The 17006-nt window shown below is 35.4% G+C and overlaps 1 protein-coding gene across 7 annotated transcripts in view; it reads right to left on the bottom strand.

The window, feature by feature from the left end:
• The window catches only part of TTLL7 (tubulin tyrosine ligase like 7), a 150962-nt gene that overhangs the window by 65720 nt on the left and 68236 nt on the right, over window positions 1-17006 (bottom strand). For 4 of the 7 annotated variants that reach the window (XM_059047473.2, XM_067043669.1, XM_067043686.1 and 1 more), the window contains 3 exons: window positions 16209-16425; window positions 11571-11735; window positions 6606-6764 (listed from right to left, as the gene is read on the bottom strand). In XM_059047473.2, the coding sequence (XP_058903456.1) occupies window positions 6606-6764; window positions 11571-11735; window positions 16209-16425 (541 nt within the window). The remainder of the gene's footprint in view (window positions 1-6605; window positions 6765-11570; window positions 11736-16208; window positions 16426-17006) is intronic. The other 3 variants (XM_067043682.1, XM_067043699.1, XM_067043693.1) reach the window with 1 other exon arrangement.

Raw genomic sequence — 17006 nt, 5'->3', positions numbered from 1 at the left:
TCAAGTTCTATTCTGTAACGTGGATGGCTTCTTTGGTTCTCATTTCCTAACCCAATTGTAAAACAAACAAAACCCACAATTGTTAGAGTCTTAAAGCTCAGCAGCTTGTAAATGCGTGCAAAAAGGAAAATTATTAGAAAGCAAATTAAATTAATAAATTCTAGTTATTAACCATCCAAATCACAGTTTTATTATCAAGATAAGCACAATCATTTCACGCACACATAAAAGTTTCCATAATAGATTCTGTGCTCCTAAATTAGTGCTGTTTCCTCCAGCCAGTAACTTCTCCCAGCCCCAGCCCCTACCCCACTTTCTACCACCTTAAATACTCTTCTCAGGCATTCCCTCTTCTGCAAAGACTTTTTAAACTCTCAAATATACACATGTACACAGACAGATTAATCACTCTGTGCTGGCTCCTTACTCCCTACTTATACTTTTTTTTTTTTAACATCTTTATTTGAGTATAACTGTTTTACAATAGTGTGTTAGTTTCTCCTTTACAACAAAGTGAATCAGTTATACATATACATATGTTCCCATATCTCTTCCCTCTTGCATCACCCTCCCTCCCACCCTCCCTATCCCACCCCTCTAGGTGGTCACAAAGCACAGAGGTGAACTCCCTGTGCTATGCGGCAGCTTCCCACTAGCTATCTAATTTACATTTGATAGTGTATATATGTCCCTGCCACTCTCTCACTTCGTCACAGCTTACCCTTCCCCCTCCCTATATCCTCAAGTCCATGCTCTAGCCTACTTATACTTGTAAATACTACCATAAACACATATCTGAGTCCCCACTAGACCAGGACAACCTTATTTTTCTTCTAGCTCCACCATGTGGCCCAATGATTTGTTGAAATTAATTCAAGAATACTTAAAATATTAGCATTATATTTATACTCCATTAATTTTCCATGTTTTTCCTTAAAAAATGTTTTCTATGATTGAAAATTTCTGCAATTTGCCACTAAGAATCATTGCCTGCAATTATTCCAGTTAACTAAAAGTTAACATGCTCAGAGGCACTCTCTACCTAATTCCACTTGATGGCGCCAAAAGGTTTTTACCAATGTATATTAGAAGTACTATGATTGCAGCTGGGAGAAAATACAAAGGAAGATCTAAATAAGATTCTTTTAACTGTTTTGATATAATAAATGTTCATTACCCACAGCTGTTGGTTATTGTGGAGTTTTTAAATGGTTATGATTGATCTGAAAATGATGAAAGAATGAATAGAAAATGAAAAGAAGTTATTGTGGAGTTTTTTAGTTGTTCTTATTTATCTGGAAATGATGGAGAAAATAAAGTATAAAGAAACATGAATGTAAACAATAGTATTTTTGAGCCTTTAAATAATACAGAACGATTTAGTCAATTCTGATCTACCAAGCTAATGGTAAGCTCCAGTTAGGCAAGTGCTTTTAAAAACAGGTAAATAACATATCTATAAAATCATTATTCCTTGCTATCCTTTCAGTTCTACTTCATGCATGCTGCATTCACTTCTTTCCCACCCCATCAAGGCTAAAAGACAAGCAGCAGGAGCAGAAAAAAAAAAATACAGGTAAAAACAGGAAAGGAAAGTAAGAAGAGGAAAACAGCAAAAATAAAGGATGAAAATGCTGGGCCTTAGGTGAAGGGCCATAGTCCAGAGTCAAGTGCTTTCATATCCAAGGAACAGAGGAAGCAAAATGATAAGCAAAATTCTTCACATTTATCATATTCTAGGAACCAGGCAGGAGCAAAATTTGAATACCTGACAGAATTGTATTTGATTGGAAATATAATACACAGTATTTGCTCATAGTAGATTCAACACACACAAATGAAACCAGTAGCCTTCAAACTGGAAAAGTGTTCTTTCCTAAAAATATATTTTGAGTGTCTTGATCTCACCTATCACTCATTCAATTTGCTTTTGCAAACCTTGATATTACAGATGTAACTTCTAAATAATTAACAAAAAAAGAGATAACCAACTTAAAATGACAGGTAGTTGTTGACGATATCTTCTATAGTAATATTTTCCTTAAAAGGTAACTAATCTAGTAAACACTGTTTAGGTAGGTGTTATTTTCTTGACAAGGATTCCTAAACACAGTATTCTGTGGCCATGTGATCTATGACAATGGAGCTCGATGATCAGAGCCACATGCTCTATGATCAAGGAACTTAGGGGAATTGCTGGATGTGGTACTGTGTGACTTCTAAGGTTTCTTCTGTATACAATATAAATAAAAACATGATGAAAAGGTACAAAAATCTTAGACGTCATTTTTATTTTTCCTTTATATTATTCTATATTTTCCAAATGATCGTTTTATAATGGAGGAAAAATAATGACTCTGACCAAACCAAGGTCTGGCAGCAAAGTCTTTAGTTTTGGCCAATTTGATTTTATGTGTCTCAGTGTGTTTCTCCTTGGGTTTATCCAGTACGGGACTCTGTGCTTCCTGGACTTGGGTGGCTGTTTCCTTTCCCTGTTAGGGAAGTTTTCGACTATAATCTCTTCAATAATTAATGACAAAATAATGATAAAATAATGAATGTTTTAAGAGACAAGGAAGGACACTAAATAATGATCAAGGGATCAATCCAAGAAGATATAAGAATTATAAATATATTTACACCCAACATAGGAGCACCCCAATACATAAGGCAGCTACTAACAGTGATAAAAGAGGAAATTGACAGTAACACAGTAATAGTGGGGGACTTGAACACCTCACTTACACCAATGGACAGATCAACCAAAATGAAAATAAATAAGAAAACACAAGCTTTAAATGACACAACAGACTGGATAGATTTAATTATATATAGGACATTCCATCTAAAAACAGGAGATTACACTTTCTTCTCAAGTGCACCTGGAACATTCTCCAGGATAGATCACATCTTGGTTCATAAATCAAGCCTCAGTAAATTGACGAAAATTGAAATCATATCAAGCATCTTTTCTGACCACAATGCTATGATATTAGAAATGAATTACAGGGAAAAAACCGTAAAAAACACAAACACATGGAGGCTAAACAATACGCTACTAAATAACCAAGAGATCACTGAAGAAATCAAAGAGGAAATCAAAAAATACCTAGAGACAAATGGCAATGAAAATACGATGATCCAAAACCTATGGGATGCAGCAAAAGCAGTTCTAAGAGGGAAATTTATAGCTATACAAGCCTACCTAAAGAAACAAGAAAAATCTCAAGTAAACAATCTAACTTTACACCTAAAGGAACTAGAGAAAGAAGAACTAACAAAACCCAAAGTTAGCAGAAGGAAAGAAATCATAAAGACCAGAGCAGAAATAAATGAAATAGGAACAAAGAAAGCAATAGCAAAGATCAATAAAACTAAAATCTGGTTCTTTGAGAAGATAAACAAAACTGATAAACCATTAGCCAGACTCATGAAGAAAAAGAAGGAGAGGACTCAAATCAATAAAATTAGAAATGAAAAAGGAGAAGTTACAACAGACATCGCAGAAATACAAAGCATCCTAAGAGACTACTACAAGCAACTCTTTGCCGATAAAATGGACAACTTGGTAAAAATGGACAAATTCATGGAAAGGTATAACCTTCCAAGGCTGAACCAGGAAGAAACAGAAAATATGAACAGACCAATCACAAGTAATGAAATTGAAACTGTGATTAAAAATCTTCCAACAAACAAAAGTCCAGGACCAGATGGCTTCACAGGTGAATTTTACCAAACATTTAGAGCTAACACCCATCCTTCTCAAACTCTTCCAAAAAATTGCTGTGTAAGGAACAGTCCCAAACTCATTCTATGAGGCCACCATCTCCCGATACCAAAACCAGACAAAGATACTATAAAAAAAGAAAATTAGACAAATATCACTGATAAATATACATACAAAAATCCTCAACAAAATACTAGCAAACAGAATCCAACAACACATTGAAAGGATCATACACCATGATCAAGTGGGATTAATCCCAGGGATGCAAGGATTCTTCAATGTACGCAAATCGTTCAATGTGATACACTATATTAACAAATTGAAGAATAAAAACCATATGATCATCTCAATAGATGCAGAAAAAGTTTTTGACAAAATTCAACAGCCATTTATGATAAAAATTCTCCAGAAAGTGGGCATAGAGGGAACCTACCTCAACGTAATAAAGGCCATATACGACAAATTCACAGTAAACATCATTCTCAATGGTGAAAAGCTGAAAGCATTTCCTCTAAGCTCAGGAATGAGACAAGGATGTCCACCCTCAACACTATTATTCAACAAAGTTTTGGAAGTCCTAGCCATGGCAATAAAAGGAGAAAAAGAAATAAAAGGAAAACAAATTGGAAAAGAAGACGTAAAACTGTCACTGTTTGCAGACAACATGATACTATACATAGAGAATCCTAATGATGCCACCAGAAAACTACTAGAGCTAATCAATGAATTTGGTAAAGTTGCAGTATACAAAATTAATGCACAGAAATCTCTTGCATTCCTATACACTAATGATGAAAAATCTGAAAGAGAAATCAAGGAAACACTCCCATTTACCAATGCAACAAAAAGAATAAAATATCTAGGAATAAACCTCCCTAGGGAGACAAAAGACCTGAATGCAGAAAACTATAAGACACTGATGAAAGAAATTAAAGATGATACCAACAGATGGAGAGAGATACCATGTTCTTGGATTGTAAGAATCAATATTGTGAAAATGACTATACTACCCAAAGCAATCTACAGATTCAATGCAATCCCTATCAAATTACCAATGGCATTTTTTAAGGAACTAGAACAAAAAATCTTAAATTTGTTTGGAGACACAAAAGACCCTGAATAGACAAAGCATTCTTGAGGGAAAAAAAACAGAGCTGGAGGAATCAGACTCCCTAACTTCAGACTATACTACAAAGCTGTAGTAATCAAGACAATATGGTACTGGCACAAAAACAGAAACAAAGATCAATGGAACAAGACAGAAAGCCCAGAGATAAACCCATGCACCTATGGTCAACTAATCTATGCCAAAGGAGGCAAGGATATACAATGGAGAAAATACAGTCTCTTCAATAAGTGGTGCTGGAAAAACTGGACAGCTACATGCAAAAGAATGAAATTAGAACACTCTCTAACACCATACTCAAAAATAAACTCAAAATGGATTAGAGACCTAAATGTAAGACCACACACTATAAAATTCTTAGAAGAAAACATAGGCAGAACACTCTATGACATAAATCACAGCAAAATCCTTTTTGACCCACCTCCCAAAGAAATGTAAATGAAACCAAAAATAAACAAATGGGACCTAATGAACCTTAAAAGCTTTTGCACAGCAAAGGTAACCATAAACAAGACAAAAAGACAGTCTTCAGAATGGGAGAAAATATTTGCAAACGAATCAATGGACAAAGGAATAATCTCCAAAATATATAAACAGCTCATGCAGCTCAATATTAAAAAAACAAACAACCCAATCCAAAAATGGGCAGACCTAAATAGACATTTCTCTAAAGAAGACCTACAGATGGCCAAGAGACACATGAAAAGCTACTCAACATCACTAATTATTAGAGAAATGTAATTGCAAAACTACAATGAGGTATCACCTCACACCAGTTAAAATGGGCATCATCAGAAAATCTACAAACAACAAATGCTGGAGAGGGTGTGGAGAAAGGGAACCCTCTTGCACTGTTGGTGGGAATGTAAATTGATACGGCCACTATGGAGAACAGTATGGAGGTTCCTTAAAAAACTAAAAATAGGGCTTCCCTGGTGGCACAGTGGTTTAGAATCCGCCTGCCAATGCAGGGGACACGGGTTTGTGCCCCAGTCCAGGAAGATCCCACATGCCGTGGAGTGGCTAGGCCCGTGAGCCATGGCCGCTGAGCCTGTGCGTCCGGAGCCTGTGCTCTGCAACAGGAGAAGCCACAACAGTGAGAGGCCCACATACCACCACCACCAAAAAAAAAAAAAAAAAAACTAACTACTAAAAATAGAATGACCATATGATCCAGCAATCCCACTACTGGGCATATACCCAGAGAAAACCATAATTCAAAAAGACACATGCACTCCAATGTTCATTGCAGCACTATTTACAATCGCCAGGTCATAGAAGCAACCTAAATGCCCATTGACAGACGAATGTATAAAGAAGATGTGGTACATATATACAATGGAATATTACTCAGCCATAAAACGGAACAAAATTGAGTCATTTGTTGAGATGTGGATGGATCTAGAGACTGTCATACAGAGTGAAGTCAGAAAGAGAAAAACAAATATCGTATATTAATGCATATATGTGGAACCTAGAAAAATGGTACAGATGAACCGGTTTGCAGGGCAGAAATTGAGACACAGATGTAGAGAACAAACATATGGACACCAAGGGGGGAAAGCTGCATGGGGGTGGTGGTGGTGGTGTGATGAACTGGGCGATTGGGATTGACATGTATATACTGATGTGTATGAAATGGATGCCTAATAAGAACCTGCTGTATAAAAAAAATTAAAAAAATAAAATTCAAAAGAAAAAAAAAATAAAGAAGAGGGATCACTTCTCTTTCTCCTTAAAGAAACCCCTTACCTCCAGAAGCCATGGTTTTAGTTTTCTATCCAACAAAATATCAAATCCCAGGACTTCGAAGCAGACACTTTCACTTCCTGGAGGTTGACCAGGTCTGCACATTCGATATGCATGCAGGACATGAGGTTCTGCTACAATCAGAGTCTTTACCACCAATTCCTGTAAAGATTATGGTTTAAAAACAAAAAAGATGAAAAGCCTTATTTCTTTGTATCTCATTTACATACATGGAAATCAGGCCTGGACTTACAAACTAGCCTCCTGACCAGGTTCACAAAGCTCTGTGGCATCTATCCCCTGCCACTGGTCTGACTTCATCTCACCCAACTCTCCCCCTGCCCACTGTGCTCCAGCCATGCTACCCTTCTCTAGGCCTCTCACACTAGCTGATCCCTCTTCCTGGAACACTCTTACCCCACTCTTCCCATGTCTGGCCCCTTGATACTCAGAGAGTCCTTCCCTGACCCCTGAGTCAAAACTAGGCACCCATACATCATTCATTACTGTGTTACTACACAGCATAGGACCAGCTGATCTTTTTCTTTTTTTTTTGTTAAAACAGAGTCCTTGTCTGTATTATTTACAACCCTGTTCCCAGTGCTTAACAATAGTGCCTGGCATATAGTAAATGCTCAAGATCATCTGTGAACAAATAAAAGTTTATGAATGTGGCTCGTATTTGTTAAATAAGTAAGGTAGGATCACATGCTTGCCTTCTCAGAAACCATACAGAAGGCGAAAGGATGGGAGGGAAGACAATTCCAAGGAGAGTAAACTATTTCACAAACAACATTATAGAACCTCCACTTAGACAAAGCCTGAAAGGCCAAGAGGACAGAATCTAGAAGGGTTGGGTTTCACTGTGCAGTGATGATTCTGTTGTTCATAAGGTTTATCTGAAATCACAGTACTGCCAATTAACAAACTAGCTGTCAACATTTTCTGTGAGAACACATAATACTACTAGGGTGAGTTACTAATGCTAATAAAATAAAAAGTTGGTTTACCGAAGTTTGAGAACAAGCTATGGATTGTGAAAAAGCTGTCTCGCTGGTTTTTGCTTAGAATATACTGTCTTTTTAACTCCCATTCTACAGGTATAGGCAATATAGCATGGCAGTTAAGAAAATGGCTCCAAAGTAGACTCTGGCTTTATCCCAGGCTTTGCTACTTGTTAGATGTGCATCCTCAGTCATGTTGCTTAAACTTTGTCTCATTTTTCTAAAATGTAAACTGGCAATAGCAATAATACCTGCTGCAAAAGACTGATGAAAGGACAAAATGAGACTCCATGTAAAACTATTAGCATAGTGCCTAGAACAGAGTAAACCATCAAGAGGGGTTAGCAACTTAACTACTATTGTTATATTTATTCTATTATTCTTCTGGAATTCTACCTCATATATCTGGTCAGACACAAACATTCAGCTGCCTGGTGGGAGCAGTATTTATTATATGAGAGAAAGAAATGGAAGATGAAGTTAACCTCACTGTTACCAAGAATCCCAACCCAGAACGTATTTGGGGATATCAGAAGTGCCATAAGAGGCTGTTCTTAGAAAATTCTATTCAAAATAACAAATGCGTGGTAGCACCACAGTATATGAGGATAAAAAAGAAAAGTCCACGTTATATAAACCTTGAGATGTTACTGAAATCACCTGAGTAGGAAAAAAAAGTTAAAAAACTTGACTAGTAAGTGTCTATATGAAACAATATAGGTGGGGGGATGGGGGGACAGGGTGAGGGGGAATGAATATTTAGACTCTGGATTACAAATCTGTGTTTTTTCTACATAAAAACAGCACACTTTTAGAAATGCAGAGGCAAGATTGCAGGTATATGTGAAATCAGGAATGATACAACCAAATACAAATTCTACTAATGCTTTTGAGAATTTCCAACATTGCTTTGAAAGATGATTTTGTAGATTTGTACCTAAAGTATATAAAAAGCATTCATTAAGGATGATTTTATGAGTGACTAAAGTCATTTTTAACCTCCATGGCCTGCTTTTCTATTGATTTCTTATTTATTCTTCACCAGAACAAAAGCACATATATCTGTTCTTCATAGAAGGTATTGCTGAATGTTAGCTTTCATATGCAGACAGCTACTTTTCAGAGAAATTACCATCAATAAAGTAGTCACCGAAGAAAAGTTCTAAGTTAAATTCATGAAATTTGTAAACTATTAAGACAAAAATTTATTGCACAATTGCCTTCTTCATCTCCTCTTATTCTATTTTTATACTATCCCATTGATTCACCTTCAACAGACATCTGTAAGTACATGCAATTCTTAACAAGGAAGGCAAATTTTAAAAGAATTACATAAGTGCAGATAGTTTGACAAGATAATTGTAAGAAGGTACGTGGAAAAGTTAATGTTATTAATTATTTATTAATTGGTTACTTATAGATTATTAATATACGTTTTAACTAACGTAGGCAAGAATGATGCAAAATTTACCCATTTATAGAAATGATCATGCAATGTACCAGAGCTTAATAGGCCTGCAATTGCTATGTTCAGGTCATATCTGAAAATTATATTTTAAGCTCTAACTGAGGAGTTAATTTCCATACTCTTATTAGTATTAGTCTTAGTTGTATACCTTGTCCTAATTCAATTATGTGGGGAAAGTACCACTTAAAACCAATGTCTGTAAAGCTAATGATATCCATTTTTATCTCTGACTGATTCTCTGCATACATTCCTCACCAAGGCAACCCAGCAGATACCCCCTTTTCACAAAGACTTCCCTGAACAATCAAACTCATAAGAAGTGAAGAATCTGGTAAAGAAAAAGAATACCAGAGGGCATCTAAAACTTTCTTGGTCTCACTGAGCTAGTCACGAAATGACCCATTCATTAAATCATCCAGGTATCACCAAGTAGATCTTCCATCATTGAGCTATTGTACCAAAATGGCAAATTTTACCACTTTGATGTTTCTGACCCACATGATAGTAAACTATCATTATTAGAATATTTTTTGGAATTTCCAAAAAACTGGCCTTGATAAAGTAAATAGATAAATAAACAGCATTGTTGGAATCAAATTTCTTGTTTGGATGTATCAATATTTAGTCTCTCAGGAAGACATAATAGAAAGTTAACAAGTTGATGAGAATCTGACCAAATCCAAATGACAAACTTTAAAATTTGATAGAACCCCTAAATTTTTAAAAATTTTGAAATTGTTGCCAACATTTATAAATAAGGAGACTTAGGGCATCTATTGACAAATTAGAGAATGAGGCACACTGGGCCCTAAATACCAACATGGCATCAATAGGCTGGTGCTGAGTGGTACCTATTCCCTTTAGACCTTTTATGCTCCTCAAATTACCACTGTTCTCAGCCTGCCCTATTTTCTTCAATCCAGACTACTTAACTCCTTTTTACTTGTCTGACCCCTAAGGATCTTGGGGTTTACATTCTGTGAGACAGAAAATAAGATTTTAAAAAAGATTTAAACCAACAAAACATTAAGAAAAGGAATAAATACAATGATGCTGATTTTTTTCTCTGATTTTCTCAAGAGAACCAAGTTCAACCAACAATGAACTTTCACATCCATTTTCCATGATATTTTTATTTAAATATATATTATTTGTCCCAGAAGTCAAATTGTATAGCTCTAATCATGTTAAGTATTTTAAACATACTGTTAACTATGAATACCATTTTAATATTTCTGCTAGGATTAATAAAAGGGTCTGTTTCGCCAAGGTTATCTTCTCATAAGTGTTTCCTTTTCTCTCTTTACCCTTACCATTTGGAATTTCATCTACTGCCATGGCTTTAATTATCCATTACACCTCATACATACACTTTTAACTGCCTGCTCAACTTTTCTACCTGAGAGAGCATTTCAAGTTTAACATATCGAAAGTAGAATTCATCATAGCCTCATGGACTTTTAAAAAACTGAGTTCAGGTGTCAATGCCTCCAGGAAGTCGTGCTATGCCCATCCACTCAAAGCTACTATATGTGGTCTTCCTCTACAACTCTACAGAATCCAATGTATGCCTCTGTTTTTGTACTTGCTACATTGCATTTCATTAACAATTTATGTGCAAGTGTTCCCTACCAAATTCTTTTTTGGGCTTGGAGCTGTATCATATAAAGCCTCAAATTATCAGCCAGGGACAGGCTTATATTATGGGTTCAATCAATGTTTACTGAATAAATGAATAAATGAACTAGCATATAAGTGAATAGAACTCTTTTCTCTCATCTGCAAAACTAAGCTCTACATCTTCTCAAAATAAATTCCTTCCTATTCTATTTCAAATAATGCCACACCCATTCTCCTTATAATTATTCCTCAAAACTGCAGAAGAATATCTGAATACTTCTTCCCCCTTCCCCATTCTGAACACTCAGTTAATCTCAAGGTCTACTTCATTGTCACCTTTTTATTGTGGTTTAGTTTAGGCCATTCTTTTCCCTGAAACTACTCCCAAATGCCCTCCTCTACCTACTTCTGGTCTTCACTCTAACCCATCCTATACCCATTGTCAGATTTATCTTTCAAATGCATGGTCTTTGGCCTTATTACTCTCCTCCCTTAAAAACTGAATGAATCCTTACTGCCTACCAAGTGAAGCCTTGATTTTCAGACCTAAAACTTGGCTCCACATATCTTTCCAGCCATTAAGTCTTCATGTATCTCCCACAGATACGATATGTGCCAACCTGGGCCACTTTGAACTATTTTCATACCTCCATGCCTTTACTCACGCTTTTGCCTCCACTTAGCATTCCTTCTTTCCGATCCTAGCAGTAAAAGTACTACTGATCTATTAAGGTCCATGACAAATTTCACTTTCTTCATAAAAGCACACTTTATCTGCCCAATCTAATGTAATCCATTCTTTATTTAAAATGGTTGATGATCCTTTCAATTAATATGAGGAAAGACAGTTAAAATTGTTAAATGGTATAATCTTACTGAAATATCACTCCAAAACTTAGCAACATCATGTTGATTTGCTTGTAGGAATTCTGTAAACCATTTGATGGAACGTTTGCTGCCTTTGTTTTCAGTTTCATCCCTTTCAAAATGCTCATTGTGCTTGTTCACAGAGTAGTTTGTCAGATGCATGTATAACTGGGTCTGTAACAAGTCAGAACCAAAGTTGTTATCACCTATGAGACTCTAGAACCATGAAGTTTCACAGAAAAGAAAGCATCCAAAGAGGAAAGATAAGTTTAAAATATACATATTCATAATTTAATGATTATAAAGATAATTTTCAAAATGCAATGGCACATTTTTCTAAAAAAGGTTGTGAAAGTAGTCACCTACAAAGTTACTTTGTATATTATTGAAAATATATCTACCATAGAAAGTATGAAAATAATAAGGATATATAGAGTAATTAAATGAAAATGTGAAACTACATATTGCTAAGCAAGAAAAATGCTATAACTTTGAAGTTTGTTTTTCTTAGTTACTTTGTTTTTAATGTTTTTCTAAAATTTTCATCCTAACTTGTTTTGGGAAAGGAATTTTCTGAGAGAGTATTCTATATCTTCTCAAACAAAGATTTAAAAATGAAAGCTCAAGTAAGTAGCAGAAACTAGAGGCAGGATACCAACCTCAACCTCTGCCCTCCCATCCTGACTGGAAGATCACTGTAACTTGTTAACAAGACAGAGTGCACTCAGAGTCAGCAGACGGAAGCACCATACGATGCTGTACAAATGTCTAAATGATTAACAGCAAATTTATAGAGCTCCATACTGGAGCTCTGAGGTCTTGGTCTCTTTATATTCTTATGTTTGTTGACAATGTTATCCTCAACTAAACTTGAAAAAGAATACAAAATTTAAAATTTCTCATAATTGTCAATTAATATACATTAATAGCTCCTTATCAATCTATTATAAACATTCATGAGGTCTGTAAATCCCACCCTCATGATCCTACTCCCAGAAACCACTTTAGATGTGGTTTAAATGTTGCATCACAATGAATACATACTTTGGGCACATCACTACTATTCTGATTTGTTAATAACCAATGATATTTAGATCATATTTTATTTTCACTGCAGTTACTTAAGTCTACAGTATTGAAATCTTTGAAGCAAATATGCAGAACTGATCATACGAGCTACATGTTGTTTATTAATCCATATGCCCACCAGTAATTAAGAATTTATTTTGTTCATTGAACAATATTTAAGGAGCACCCACCACTGGCAGGAATGTGTGCTGTGCACTGTGGATACAAAGATTAACAAGGCAGACATAGTCCCTACCTTCATGAAAATTATCACTTTAAACTAAGTGACATTTAAAAGAAAGAGCATAACCTCATACTTGTCTAATTTTAAGTGCTTGATTTAAAGAAAAAAGGAAATTAATTAAACTATAACATTTCTTAGTTTCCAAAATAGAAATTATTTTTGTGTGGAAAATAATTTTTTGAGGAGCTCTCCATTTGGCAGGAATTCCTTAAAATAAATACTAACAGCAGTAATAAAAACTCTAGCTATCCTAGTGGAAAAGTGAATAAGAAAAGGAACTTTGCATTTTTCTTAAAACATTATCTTTAATATGTAGCATTGGAATTTCCACAATTTCACATCTACCTTGACAAAAATCCCCTTCTAAACAGTTCACTGTCAGTTGGACATTTGCCATAAGGAAAAGTGATGGCAACTCTGAATCAAAGAGCAACCTGCAACGCATGAAAAGTATGTAACTATTCTCCACCCAATTTTATAGTGTAGAGGCTCAAAATAATGAATTGGAATATACAGAACCTTTCAAGGATTGACTGACTGCTACACTGGGTGGCAAAAAAATTTATGTTTATTATATTTCAATTTCTGAAATTCTCTCTTATGATTTCCTTACATGTAGCTTATCAATATACAGCTCATGACAAAATGCACACTATTTTAAAAATTGGAAATACGAAGAAGGAAAAAAATATGAAGCAGTCTGCTGTCCAAAAACAACCAATGGGAGCATTTTGGTTTATTTTTTCCACCTTTTTTCTTAAACTTATCTTTTACATAAGAGTGATCTTACTTTAGATAAAGTTTTGCACTTCACTTTTTAAATTTTTCATATCTTCATGTAGGAATTCAACATGAAATTTTAGAGATATATGAGGAACACTGATGTTTATACAGGAGAACATCATTTTTCATACACGTGAAAACCAAAGCCAAGAGATTATGTGACTCTGGAAGCACTTGGCAAAGCGAAAGCTAGAGGCCACGTTTCCTGACTCCCAATCTTTCAATATGATTTCCTAACCCAGTGTACTTAAGCAAATCACATGCATCCAACTTAAGAAATTAGAATAAATCACTTTACCATCTAAATGAGCTTTCAAGTCTTACCCTTTCCTATCTCTTTCCTCTCAAAACATGACTATCTGCCTTACATATATATAATCCAGTCTTACCCACTCGAACTATTTTAATTATAACCTATAAACTGACAAGCCCCAAATTACGCCTGTAGCTCAGTTCTCTCATCTGAGCTTCAGACCTATACTCTATATCCAAATGCCAATAGTATAGATCCATTTGGAAGTCACACAGCCATCTCAAATCAAACACATCAGCTTTCTGCAAAACTTTAAAAGCTCCTATACTCCCTATCACAGTGAATGTCACCATCCACCCTACTGCTGTGCCAAAACTCTTTTGAGTTTTATCCTTAATTTCTCTCTCTCTTTCCCTTATTCTACAAATCAACCTGTCGGTATATCAGTGTTACACATGGTATTGTAAATATATCTGAAATCTGTGTTCTTATTTGTAGTCCTGCCCAACTATCACTTCAAATTAAGTCATCTTGTCTCTCAAATGTGGCTAGACTAGAATACAGCTTCTTGTCTCCCTTAATCTAGTCTCTCCCATCCATCTACAGCCCCATCTCACATTCCCCACACTATAGACCAGATGACCTTTTTAAGACAAAAATCTCATTCCTTCTTTCCCTTGTTTAAAATCTTTCAATGCTTCCCTTCTTCTTAGGTTAAGTTCCAAAATCCTAGCCATGATCTACCAAGATCTGGCCTCTGGGACTCTCCATCCTGATGTCAGAACACCCATCCTTTCTTAGTCTGTACTTTAGCCATATTGAACGTGTGTGCTCTCTCCAGAAGTATCACTCTCCCTCCTACCTCTGGGCCATTCTTCTACCTCGAGTCTTAACCCATCCCATCCCACCTCTAACTTAGCTAACCCCTCACTCTTCAGATTTCACTTTACAAACTCCCTCTCTAACTGTATCTCCAACTGAATTAGATGTTCCTGCTATGCACTGCCATAGCATTCTCAGTTTCTTAAACCATTACACTTACCACTGGGTATTATAATTGCTTATTTTATTTCCTGCCTCCCCACTAGATTGATGCTTTTGTGAGATCAAGTACTGTATCTGTCTTGGTCACCGTTTTTCCAAAACCAGCACAATGTCTAGAATGCAGTAGAGTTCAAACATTTCTTGGAGATTCGATGTATCCACACCTTATGACCTTTGAAGAGATGATTCTTTCTTTTATCTTCCTTTCCTGTAAAAACTTTGACAGTTCCCTTATTCTTCCTTTGCCAGGTTTACAACATTTTTTAGTTAATTGAACATAGCAACATTTATGATTAGTCATTTAATTTTGGAAAATGACCACTCAATGTAGTCATTTATGTGCATAATATTATAGAAGAACAATAACCAGGCCTTCGACAAAAATGGGAAACAATCCTTAATTAGGTGTAATTTTTACTGTAATTAGTAGATCCAAAAATAGAGGTAGAGGTTAACTAAACTTTTAAGTATGGATAATAAACTACAGTTTGTATCTCATAAACTATACATTTATGACTTTCATGATAAATTATAATAAATTACAGTTTGACCTTCATAAACTACACAGTTATGACTTTCATCAATATGTTATGGCTACACAAAGATAATCTTAATGGAAAAATACTTACAAAAATCTCCACTTAATAGAATTAAAAACATACTATGAAACTGCCAATTTATGTCTCTACTTCACAACTGATCAACATAAATTTAAAATCTTCTCTTTTGTTCCAACAAAAAATAACAACTCTACTTTCTGATAACTTTTGCTTTCTCTGTTTCATGTACTTTCTCCCACATTCTAGTTGTTTAAACTATACCTTTCATACAAAGCCTGTTCAAATACCACCTCTCCCATGAAAAGCTGAACAAAACCTATTCCTACACTCAATTCTATAACACTTTATCTGTATTTCTCAATGGCATATTATTATAATTTGTATTTCTGTATCAATCATTTCTATCCAGGACCACTACACACACACATATATACTTTGAAATCCATCCTCATGCTCACAGCACCCAGATGGGGTGTATTTTGTTAATTAGCCTACCTGGAGCAGCAGGCACTTTTTTTTCTAATTTCCACAAAGCTGTCTTAAATTAGAGGCAGTCTTATTTATGTATATAATTCTTCTAGACTATAAAAGCCTGAGAGGAGGAACTTTGTTCATTTAACATTTATACACAATGGGTGATTTAAAAAATAGATGTTGAATAAATTAATAAAATCATAGTGTCTGGTATCGCTTACCAAATTGCTCTCATTAGGTGTAATGTACTTCTCTGTTCCCATTCGCACAAGTCCATCATGGTAGAGAAATATTTTTAGTGGATCACACGATGTTACCAGAATATAAATTCGTAAATCAAACTTGTAACCTTCCATTAGGAAAGGCTTTTCAATGTATTCTTGAACAATCAAATGATCCTGAGATGGGAGTTTGTCACCATTTCTTATCAAAGAAATCCTAAATTTAAAGAAATGATTAAAAGAATAATTTGTTATGGAGTCAGGATTTTAACAAAGTTATAGGGAATACTCAAGAGGAAAGTGGTCCCATCACACACACACACACACACACACACACACACACACACACACACACACAAATACAGCATAAAAATACTGTCAGAAGCAACTTTTTTAGAACCATGGATACTAACCAAGGAACATGTAATTAAAACAAACAAACAAACAAACAGCTGAATCTGTGTAAAAGAGATTCCTAGCATTTTAACTTACTCTGGTACCACCCCCAACCCCCAGCTCAGCAGTGGCCTTGAGCAGTAACCTGTGTTCCCAGTACAGGTACTGGCTCTAGAGGCAGTTGTGGTTGTTTTGTTTGTTTGTTTGTTTGTCTATTTGTTTAAATCAGTTCTGTGGTTCCCTGGACAATCTCAAAGGTTTTCTTTTATCGTGTCTAATTGCGAACTCTCCCAGTGCTGAGGCAGCTACTTGGGGGGATGGCGGGGGCAAAGACAAATGTTGAAAACATTTAAAGACAAACGTAGTACTCCCTGCTGCCTGGGGCAACAAATAGCAGTTGGG

This window comes from Kogia breviceps, chromosome 1, assembly GCF_026419965.1.
Source record: "Kogia breviceps isolate mKogBre1 chromosome 1, mKogBre1 haplotype 1, whole genome shotgun sequence".
NCBI lineage: Eukaryota > Metazoa > Chordata > Mammalia > Artiodactyla > Physeteridae > Kogia > Kogia breviceps.
This window is presented reverse-complemented; position numbering and strand designations above follow the sequence as displayed.